The sequence below is a fragment of the Choloepus didactylus genome, assembly GCF_015220235.1.
Source record: "Choloepus didactylus isolate mChoDid1 chromosome 11 unlocalized genomic scaffold, mChoDid1.pri SUPER_11_unloc1, whole genome shotgun sequence".
In the NCBI taxonomy this organism is placed as follows: Eukaryota; Metazoa; Chordata; class Mammalia; order Pilosa; family Megalonychidae; genus Choloepus; species Choloepus didactylus.
The window spans coordinates 3,611,766-3,623,787 of NW_023637577.1; the positions used below are offsets into that span (position 1 = coordinate 3,611,766).

Genomic DNA, 12,022 nt, shown 5'->3' on the forward strand with positions numbered 1-12,022 from the left:
ACCTAATATCAGCTATACTTTTAATGAGCAGATCGGTCATTCTATTCTAAAGTATCAAGTTTGAAAGGATCCTTGCCTAATTCCTCTCTGCTTAGAATTTTAGAAATGCAATTTGGTGTCAAAAGAAATGATGACTGACCATTATTCTTTGTGAGTTGTTTAATATCTCCTCTGGTCCTGAAAGCTGAATAAGTAGAAAATATTCAATATACTTCTTTAGCTGGAAAATGCTTAGTATAGTCTTCAATAGCCAATAGGAGAAAAAAACTTTATTAAGATCACTTCATTCAAGCAGCCTTGAGTTATTCTGACCATGAAAAGCCCTTGTTAAAATAACTTGCTCTTGTTCTACTCTCAACAACAAAAAACTTGCTCTCTGCTCCCAGGAACTTTCCCAGCATTGCCCACAGGAGGAAACCACCATATGGTTTGATAAAGAACTGGCTGTTTGAAAAACAAACCTGAATGAGGGGAGGACTTCAGGACTTCAAGATAACAAGGAAATGCTGACAGAGCAGCTTTCTCTCATATATATATATATATATATATATATATATATATATATATATATATATATATATATATTTTTTTTTTTTTTTTTCCTTTCTGCTTTCTTCTGGCTTCTGGCCATTTCTTTGTCTGTTTGGGGTTATAAAAGCCCAACCAATTCTTCTCACTTTGAACTGGACTTGAAAGGTTTTTCTTTCCTCCAATTTCTTGTTGAAGCATCTTCAATAAACTCACCTTCTCACCAAAGAAAGAGACTTGTTTCTCTGTTTGATGCGGGATTGGGGGGCCTGACTAACTGGGACAGGGTTTTCTACTGGTAACAGTCCCACAGGTGTTTCCTCACAGCCTTTGAAACCTGAAGGCTCTTAGATACTTTGGAGGCAATGTTTTTGAAGACCATGGTGGTATGGATTTCCTCTGCAGGTGAACCTCACTGAAACCCCACCACAGTACCTGCACACCTCCGTCCTCCACTGCCCAAAGTCCTCAGCACATTGTGCCACACATCCCCAGCAGACTGAATTCACTGGCTGTGTTTAACTTACTGTTTGTGTCCAGTACCTACCATCTCATGCATCTTCTTGTGGGGCTTGTGGAGCTCATCATCTTCTTTAATCATGGAAAGCCTAATGAGAACAGCTTGGACTCTTGATGAGTTTCTTTTCTGACTACTTCCTCCACATGTGGTGGGAGTATCTGTTCTTGCTCTTTGCTTTCAGGTTCAAAATCAGAAACTCAGGAGCCATGGACAAATGCCTGAATAAGAATATCTTTTCTGAATGGAGGCCAAAGCCAGTCCTTTCCAAAAATGGGAAATTCCTACTTTGACATGTACTGGTGTTGAGGTCACTTCTGTGAAGAAACAGGGGTTGTCTTCTTCTCCAGGCAAACTAGGGGCTTTGAAGGCACATGACTTGTGCTCCATAGCTTGACCCCTGGCCCTCATAGGCCACTTGTTTTCTGTGTACTTCTGAGCATTCTTAAGAGTATTGACTGGAGATGCCAATCAAGGTGGCACCAAAATCACAAAGGAGCTCCTCCTTTAACAGGCTTCCAAAAGATGACTGACAGTCAGTATGAGGGCCCCTGGCCCTTTCCACCAGGCTGGCAGAGGAAATGTAGGCCCCAGGGGAAACATACCAGTCCAGTGTCTGGAATTCTGCCCAGATGGTGTGTAGAGTGGCCATCTGGCAACGAGGGCCTGAAAAGCCCTCTTCTGGTATCGAAGACAGCTCCTTGGAGCACCTGAAAGCTGAAGCTACTTTTCTAGGTAGGTTGCAACTGTTTTGAAGGATGTGAAAGTTCCAGATATCCTTTTTACTTGCACCCCATGAAGACCCCACCACGGCAGTCTGCACACCTCCGTCCGCCACTAAAAAAAGTCACCCCAGCCCGGTGTACTGCATGTGCACAACAGCTTGCAGTGTTCAGTCAGGTCCCATTCACAACCAAGTGCATTAAACACCCTGCAGATCTCCTGCATCATCTCTTGGGGACCCTGGGAGATCATGATCTTCATCCTCCATTTAAAGTTCCATGAGCATGGCTAGGCCACCTGAGGATTGAACTTTTCTCCTTGGTATTTCCTCTCCCCTTTCTCTTGCTCTCTGCTGGCATACCCTAAGCATATACTGCTTCAGATAAACTTCATGAACATCCTATGGCCCCTTGCAAGTCCTGGATGTTGCCAGAAGGGGAGGCTGGCTTCACAAGAAAATTCTGCTACTCCCCTAACATATCGTGTTGCCTGACATGGACAGAGATTTTCTTGGAAACACCAAGGGAAAATTGTTTACTTCAGGGTCCCTATCTCCACTGTAGTTGCTGTGGGCAGAGGGTGGGGCCTGGATGGGCTGCAACAAGGCCATCAGGTAAACCCTCACTTTTAATACAAAGTAAACAACTTACCCCAACATAACCACAGAAGTATTATTTAACACTTTACGTCTAAAAAGATAGACTTTTAGAACATTTTGTGAGTTTTCAAAGTTGCCAGGAAAGCTTCAGAAAGAAAAAGTGAGGCTTAAAAGATAAGCACACACACAAGAAGATAAACACAGCTTAAAACAGTATAGTATAACTGGAACAAACACTGGCTTAGACTTTATATCTCTTATCTGCATTCCTCTATTTTTCTACAAAAACCTTTTAGCATCTTACGATTTTATCAACCTTCCCAATTTTCAACAAATAACCTTAACTTCCCATCAGGTCCCAGATAAACGAGTCTTAAGACTTCCTAGAGGGTGAACCTCAATTATTTTTATATATGAGGTGAACATTCACTTTAATTTCTGTTGGAAGACCGTTTTAAGCTCCAAACTGATCTCTGACTAGAGAGTTTACAATGTTCAAAAATTTTTTCCCAAAACTCTCTTCTGGTCCACAAAGAATAATCAGAATGTAACAGGCAGACAATCTGGAGCATATATTAGTCATATTTGATTCTCTCTATCAAAGGTTCCTCCTTGTAATGGGAAATGATTTGAATCAGGATAGAACAGTTGATAAGAAGGAAGAATAAACCGGCTAACCAAATGAACAGAAAGGTGTTCTTTCCTTGAAACTCAAGAACATACGCAGGAGCCAGCCATAAGGCCTGCCCTATAAACCATAACATGAGGAGAACTACAGCTCTTTTCCAAGGTATCCTCACTAGTGGCATCACAAGGGGCAGTATGCAGAGGTACCATAGAAAGTACTGGGAAGTACAGACTTTGTTAAAAGTCACAAAAATGGCTGTATGAAGGAAACAGCAAAAGATGAGGTCTCTGTAATAGGCAAAAGAAACGGCTGAAAGCAAGATGAACTGTGGAAGGAACGCAGCAATTCCCAGGGAAAAACTCCACTTGCTTTCGGCAGTCAAATACAGCATGTAGAAGTATGGAGAAAAGTTGTGGCGGATATCCCGCCTAGTCAGGTGATAAAGGTAGGTGTGCTCCAAAAATTCCCAGCCATATTTATAGTAAAAACCGAAACTCAGGGCCAAAAAGGTGAGCCCAGCAACTGCTACAAAGAGCAACACAGCCCGATTACACAACCTCTTCAGGAATTCGTACAAACGAGCCTTAAAAGAATACCGGGATTGACGGAGGTCTTCTTCATTGTCGCGTTCTGGCTGCAAGTGGAGGGCTATGGGCAGGATGTAGGTCACCGGATACATTTTCATATGCACCGCGAAACCACAGAATACGGCGGCACACGCGATCAGCCTTTTCTCTACTAAGTACAGGGCCATAAGCACCAAGGAGGTGAGAAGGTCGCAGCTGATGAAGAGAAACTTTCCCAAGAGTTCACTGAGATAGATGCTGGGAGTGAGGAGCCAACCCAGCAGCGGGGTGTAACGGTAGGTGGCCCTCAGATAAGGGGAGCGCCCTTCCGTGACAAAGCGCGCGGCGTCCGTGAAGACCTGGGAGTCGATGTCTGTGTACCTCACAAGCATGGTCCGGTCTTGGAACACCCCGTAGAAAACCAGGGCGACTCGCGCAAGGAAGGCCACACCAAATACCCCAGCAGGGGGCACCCGCAGGTTCATGAACCCCTCTCCCCACGGCCCGGTCGAGCCCATGATCTCACGAGCGACAGCCGCTCAGCTCCAGCTCCAAACTGCCTGCGAATCTCTCACCTCCGCTTCAGTTCCCCACTCAGGTCTCCGGCGCAACTCCGAGCTACGTCTTTTGTAAGAAAACTTGTTCAGTCAATTTCCCCTGAAATAATGTATCACAATTCTTGTTACTCGAAGAGTTGCTTGAATGGATTTTGATGTTTCATTGCAGTAGGTCAGTGTTAGACCCACCTCAGAGGTAGGTGCTCAGTCTTAGGCTTCAAACCACAATAAAACTAATGATCAGATTGCTTAATAGATGAAATGTTACCTATTTTTTTTAACCCCACATTAAAAAAAAATAAACCCTACATTATCTTTGAGTCACAAAATGAAGAAATTAATAAATGTTCATTACTATCATAGTATAGTCCCTTTGCTTCTACTAAGAACAAATGTATTGAGAAATAAAGATTTTAATTGTAGAAATGCAGGTCATTGCTCATTCAGGCTTCCACATGTGTTAAATTGCACATAGCATGTTAGGACATGAGACTTCAGCTTAGATCTAATCACTATATCTCCACCCACTCTTATTGCCATGAAATTATTTTGGAAAAAAATATACTGAATCTCTAAGGTCAGCAAAATGAAAGAAAATGGAAAGTTGGTGTAAAAACAGCAATATTTGAATAGGGCAGCCTGGTGACACAGGTCTGTTAGAAATTCTACCATTCTCTAGTTGATCCTGAAGAAGACTTTTCTGTTCTTGAAGCTTCGGTTCCCACGTTTGCAAAATGGTACTGATAAATACCTTTCCTGGTTGCCTCAGATGCTTGCTAAAATAAAATCAGATAATTTATGTGAAAATGCTTGTAATCTAATGTGGTTGTATGGAAATAAAGGAAAATCTTTCCCAAAATAGATTCCCTCTAAAGATTGGTCAACACAATTGCAAACTCTGCCCTGCTATTTTCTATAGTGTGTATATAAGTTTTTTTTTCCTGCTGATTCTTCTGTTCACTTTGATTTACCTTTGCTGGATTCAAAAAATTAGAGCTTTAAATTAAGCAGTATCCTCTTTTATTTGTTTACCCACCCAGCTACCCATCTTTTCACTCAAAATTCATTTTCTCTCACTTAAAAGGGTTTGATTGAGTCTCCAAAATAGTAGCAGCAATCTAGCAGGGTCTTGATGGATGTTTCCAGGTGGAGAAGAGCCTTCCATATAGAGAAAATGGTATAGGCAATGTCAAAAAGAATATGGCTGGGGAGGCATTTGGGTGCCTTTTAATAACTGTGTGGGGTGTAAATTGAGCTGGTAAGATGGGTGTGAAGAGATAATGAAAGTTGTATTTACCAAATTGGACTTTTTCATGGAGGCAACAAGAAAAGAGTACAGACTTTTAAAAACTGAGATCACTTTTATAATGATTTTAGGGCTCTCAGGCCCTCAAAATTAATATAAATTAAATAAGCTTAATTTCCTCCTAGATAGAGGGAAAAAAATCATTTAGATAATTTACCAAATTGTAGTCCTTTGGGGATGGGAGATGGCATAGGTTGGGAAAAATAAAACAGTCAATGACAGGTGACAGAGGAAGAATAATAAATTATGGGAAAGCACCAGAAAGATTTTCCTTCTTTCTAAACTTTATGTAGATTCAACCTTGTGCACGAAAGGAGAAATGCTTGCCTAGTATTAAAGTTCTTTATCTTCTGGCCCATCCTGTCATGCCACTATTTTTAACACATTTTCTGTGGGAAAATTATTCCAAGAAAAATTTTATTTACAAACACTTTGGAACATAATATATTTGTGAATAGGTAGTCTGCATTGGGGTCAGAAATAATTGTGTTCTGCGCACCAAGACATCCAAGAGTCAACAGTCTTTATACCTGATGCCTCCAGTTATCATTTGGAAGTTACAGAATATTAAGAATGCTAGGAAGAAAGTTGAAAATAGTTCTTCCTCTTCTTTCATTTTGCAGCTGAAGAAAGGGAGGTTTGCAGGGGTGCAGTCCTTGGGGATGCTTGGTTGGCAGAAACATTCCCTATCCTAGGACCATAGATAGATTATACTCCATGGGGCAGGAAAATGGAAACCTAGAGGAACCTCTCTAAAAGAGGGTAAAAGGTTATGTTAGTCATTTCACACCTCTAGACTTCAATTTCTTATCTGTAAAATAAAAAATATGGACCAGAGGGGTTTTAAAAGCCATATCTGTGAGGCTGTTTGAGTATTCCATCTGGAAGTGCAGATGTTTGTTGGTTTGCATGGGAGGCAAACTGAATTATCTCCCCTTGTCTCTTTTTTTGTTACCAAAGTTTGTCCATGTCTGCTTTTTTAGGTAAGCACCCCAGAAAGAGATGAGTATTGAGACATATCCCATCTCTGCAATATTTCATTACATGAAGAACTCTTTTCAGAAAAGGGGTATTAAAGGAACTGGTGACCCAGGGAAGGAATCCTAAACTTCTTTCTACTTTAAAATGTGCATGTGGTCTCTGCCCCATAATTTTCCACAGAAAATAAGGCAAGCAGGTGGGATGTGAAGAAGAAAGTCTGGAAAAAATGGACTATTTCTTTTATTTGGGGAAAGATTTATATGTCTGAGTTAAATTTACTCAAATGACTGTTGCAGTACCAAAATACAGTAGTACAGGAAATTAATTGTGGTAAAAATTTAGAATGCTATAAAGAACTGTGTTAATTTAATTTCCCGTTACTTCATGGAATGCACAGAACATAAAATTCACAGAACAACTCATAAAGCCCATGCTATACTTTACTCTTCTATGAGTCTATAGTCTCACCTTCATGTTGTAGTCTTTATTTTTAAAAATAGATTATCTTGAAAGTGCATTTTTTTTTTTTTTTTTTTTTTTGTCCCTGCACTCAAAAAAGGGGCAGCATGAATTACATCATATATTGCTCTTTGGGATCTGGCAGATCTTTGTACATGAATCTAAACCTGAATTAAATTTCTCTCTCAGCTTTCTGTGAAACTAATGACTAGTTTGCCTAGAGTTGTCTATCTTTGAGGGGTTACTGCTCATTGATTTTAGCTTTATTTTGAAACGTAGTAACAGGATGCATAGCATCTTGGTTCTACCATGTGCTAGCTGTGATCCATGACCTGTGATAAGATACTTAATTTTTCCATCTCTCATTACTTTATTTGGAAAATGAGAATAATAATAGTACCAACAATTCATTGAAATGAGAGGAATAAGCAATTTAATGCATATAATATGCTGTTTTTTCCTTGATTTTTTTATCCAAATTTTTTTATGCTATAGAAAGTCACATAAATTTATATTGCTCAACTCTGACATACAAGGGTCTTCATATTGCATTTTATGTATTTGATCTGTTCTTGAACTTAACTTTGTGGATCTACTCTCAAGGAAAAGAAAAGAGGTTTTTGCATTCAAGAGACTTTAACATCTACTTATTAAAGCAAGACACTGAAGGAACTAAGAAACACAGGATAGAGTAACCAACTCTAATATGGTTGTTCAAATTGAGTATCCATCAATTGGAATGCAACAAGGCAGGATTTTCTTTTTAAAGCATATGCTGCCAACAGTGATGAATCTAGTTTTCAAATGGCTCATACATACAAATGCCAGGTAAATTACAGGATGCCCACTTAAATTTTAGTTTCAGAGAAACAATAGTTTTAGCATAAGTATATCTCATGCAATATTTGGGCCATACTTATACCAAATATTACTGTTGTTTATTTGAAGTTCGGATTTAACTGGACATCCTATATATATTTTTTTCTTTTTATTCAATACTTTTATTGATTTACCCACGTTTACCAATTTCTTTGCCATTTCCTTTTTTTTTTTTGTTTTTTTTTTAATTAAATTCAGTTTTATTGAAATACACTCACACACCATACAATCATCCATGGTATACAATCCACTGTCCACAGTATAACATAGTTATGCGTTCATCACCACAATCTATCTCTGAACATTTCCCTTACATCAGAAAGAAGCAGAACAAGAATAAAAAATAAAAGTGAAAAAAGAACACCCAAATCATCCCCCCATCCCACCCCATTTGTCCTTTAGTTTTTATCCCCATTTTTCTACTCATCCATACACTAGATAAAGGGGATGTGATCCACAAGGTCTTCACAGTCACACTGACACCCCTTGTAATCTACATTATTATATAATTGTCTTCAGGAGTCCAGACTGCTGGGTTGGAGTTTGGTAGTTTCAGGTATTTACTTCTAGCTATTCCAATACATTAAAACCTACAAGGTGTTATCTATATAGTGCATAAGAATGTCCACCAGAGTGACCTCTTGACTCCACCTGAAATCTCTCAGCCACTGAAATTATTTTGTCTCATTTTGAAACCCCCTTTTGGTCAAGAAGATACTCTCAGTCCCACGATGCCGGGTCCACATTCATCCCCGGGAGTCATATTCTGCATTGCCAGGGAGATTTACACCCCTGGGAGTCGGGTCCCATGTAGAGGGGAGGGCAGCCAGTTCACCTGTCAAGGTGGCTCAGAGAGAGAGAGGGCCACATCTGAGCAACAAACAGGTACTCAGGGGGAGACTCTTAGGCACCATTACATGCAAGTTTAGACTCTCCTTTGTGGTAATGAGCTTCATAAGGGCAAGTCCCATGCTCAAGGGCTCAGCACATCAAACTGCCAGTCCCCATGTTTGTGACAACATCAACACCAGTCCAGGTGAGGATGTCCAACACATCCGCACCTTCCCCCAGATCCTCGGGGCTGGGGAGGTGGACATCCTATATTTTTATTTGCTAAATCTGGCAACCCAATTTGCATGGGTTAAAAATTTGCATGGGTTAAAAAGGTATGTACTAATGGCCTACTGAAAATTTGGAAGACTTTACATAGAAATTGAAATTCTAATCTTTTGAAAACTCAGGCGATCTGGCAAAACTAAGCCTAGGTGGCAACAGCAAGCTGGACATGTCACTGCTACTCTCTTTAGATGGATCATGCATCTAAACCCCAAATTCCCTACCACTCCCCATTATGTTTCTCCTTGCTTTTTCATTGATTTAATCACTTGATCCCTGAGGCCTTTGGCTTTTGCAATCTTCACTATAATTCCTGTATTGGAATTTGTCCTGCCAATTTATTTAGCTCATTTCAGGATGATCATCTTTAATAAAGGTTCAAATGTACACCAAATTAGTAAAGATTGAAGTGGAATCTATTTACTCTGAGATCTGTGGATACTTTGCCAGGTACCATCTAGCTAAATGGAAACATTTCCCTCAGAGCTGTGGTGAGCTAATATGGCCTCTGGGACTTATTGCCCAGTGACCCTCTTAAATGCTCTATACCCCTTCCTAGAATTTTCACTTGTAAGACTCTGGTGACTGACAGATGAAGAATGATAATTCTAATGTTCTGCACTATTGAGTGCAATCAAGAACAATAACAGGAATTCTTTCACTCCCTTGCAACTAAACTTCATTAGGAATTTCCAGTTTATGATGTTTTAATGCTTGGCATTCTGAAGTGGTTAAAATGAAATGGGAGATATTAACTTACATTCTAATTTCTTGAATTATGCTTGGCCTAATACATGAAGAGTATTACTCACATTGTACCTACCACAGATGAGAAGCCCATATACCTGGATGCATATAATCCTTTTGTTGCTTGGTGTGGACACAGACCATGAGAGGGTTATTTGGAAATCCTTTGAGATAGAGAAATGAGATGTGACATTTAGTACCATGAAGTCACCGGGTGAGTGTGCAAATGCAGATAATTTTCAAAAAGTAAAATGCATCTAATAAAAATGTCATTCTTTTGTCCCTGTGTCCCTGAAGAGTAGTTGTTTATATTTACATTGTTGACCAGAATAGCGGCAGAATCAGAGCATACAGGAATTAAGTCTCTTTACAAAACCACTGTCTGTTATATATTCAGTTTTATGCACCCTCAAGCCAACATGTTCAATGAGAATGCATCTGAATGTCCAAAATAGAAATTATAGCCTGAAAATGTCAAAGTAATTATCAGGGAGTAAATAAGTCATATATTAATATAAGTCTACAAATCTAGATTTGGCTGTACTGTTCTGCTGTACTGTTGGGACCGAAAATAGAATCCCCCTAGTGAGTTTTCCTCTGGTCAAAACGTTAATTGTGAAAGCAAATTATTCAAGAAGGCTTGGTAATGAGAAGTACCATTAGCAAATAAATAAGTAATTTTATTTTAGAATTTTTAAAAATCCAGAAGTCTGGCATTTTACTTTAATACATCCACATTTCAACATGAGGTAACAACAGTAGGCTATTTACACAAAGTAACAAGCAATGGAACTAGTCTTAAAAATGGAGATTTACCAGAAGTAAATATTAATCAACACCCTAGTTATTTCTCTTGGATTTAGTCTTTAGCTCTAAGAGTTTGGAAAAATTATCTCAAGATCTTGTTAAACTCTTTGAAAATTAAAGCATTATGATTATGATTTGTTATTAAATGTTATCTATGTATTCATTAACTAGTTATTGGGTTCCCCAAGTTTCTGGTCACTGTTCTAGATCCTGGGGATAAAATAGTGGATGTGAGAAACAAGTTCTCTCTTCTCCTGGAGCTTACATTCTAGCAGGAAAGACCTAAGTTAAGCCAAAACAAAATGTTGTCAGGTAGTTTCAGGTGCTTTGAAGATATAAAATGGAGATGCCAAAGAAAGGCATTGGAAAGTAAGGGCTGGAAAGGCTATTATTCCTTGGGGAGTCAGGATTAGACATCCATTTAAAGATCCATATAAGGATCTGTGCTAAGAGCTTTGCAAGCTGAACGACTAGCAAGTATAAAAGCCCTAAGGTAGGACTAGCTTGGCTATTTCAAGGAACTAAAAGAAACCTATGGGGACTGGGAGCTAGTGAGCCAGGGGAGAATGGTCAAGATGAGATTGAGAGGTCAGTGGGCTGGACTATGTAGGGTGTCCATGCTTGTCTCCTTTCAATCCCAGGGCTCCAGAGCCACCTTTCTGCAATACTTGAGAGCATTTTGTTACTTCCCCTTTCAAAGTCCTTCAGTATCTTCCCTGGGCCTGCAGAATGAACCTGAGTCTCCTTAGCCTGCACCTCAATTCTTCCTGCAGATTAGAATCACTGGGAGATCTTTTAAAAATACAAGTGCTGAGGCCCCACCCCCAACCAATTAAATCAGAGACTTGACACTGATATTTTTATAAAGCTTCCAGTTTATGCAGACATGCAGCTAAAGTTGAGAAACACTGATATATCCCCATGCCACCCAATAGAAATATACTGTGAACTGCATCTATTCTAGTGGCAACATTTAAAAAGTATAAAAGAAATAGGTAACATTAATGATAGATTCGATTAACCCAATTTGTCCAAGACATCAAGATATCAACATGTAATCAGATAAAAAGTATTGCAAAATATTTTATCTTCTCTTTTTCATACTAAATCTTTGAAATCCAGTGTGTATTTTACACTTGGAGAACATCTTAATCCCATTGCTAAATTGTCATTGGAAGTACTTGATTTATATTTAAGGTTTATAAAATTTATTGTTTAAAAAGTAGGTTCACATATCCAAGTTGTTTCTTACATACTTAAAAATTTTCCAATAACTGAATCCAGTATCAATTCATTGAATTTAATTTTAAATTAATTAATTAAAATTAAAAGCTCATTTCTTTAATCTCACTAGCTGCAAGTCAAGTGCTCAGTAGCTATATACAGCTAGTGGCTACCATATTTCACTTTGGTAATGATTTGTATATCTTTTCCTCACAAAATTGTATATTCTTTCTCTGAGTTAGTGGTTATATGCTGGTGACCTGCAGGCCAAGTCTGGTCCACAAGTTTGTTTTATATAGCCCAAAACAGTGCGAGGTCATATAGGGTTGAAATGTGGTTGCCAGCACTTAAGAATCAAATAGATATGTACACAGAATCTAGATTTG

At 39.0% G+C, this 12,022-nt stretch overlaps 1 protein-coding gene across 1 annotated transcript; it reads right to left on the reverse strand.

The window, feature by feature from the left end:
- Positions 1-2,816: 2,816 nt before the first annotated feature.
- Positions 2,817-4,396, reverse strand: LOC119524464 (GPI mannosyltransferase 1-like). Its single transcript, XM_037823154.1, has one exon. It carries the CDS (start codon positions 4,076-4,078, stop codon positions 2,942-2,944), a length of 1,137 nt encoding a protein of 378 aa, XP_037679082.1. The 5' UTR covers positions 4,079-4,396; the 3' UTR covers positions 2,817-2,941.
- Between the last annotated feature and the right edge of the window lie 7,626 nt (positions 4,397-12,022).

Coding starts and splice junctions, on each gene's coding strand:
- LOC119524464 (XM_037823154.1), bottom strand. CDS start 4,078: ATGGGCTCGACCGGGCCGTGGGGAGAGGGGTTCATGAACCTGCGGGTG.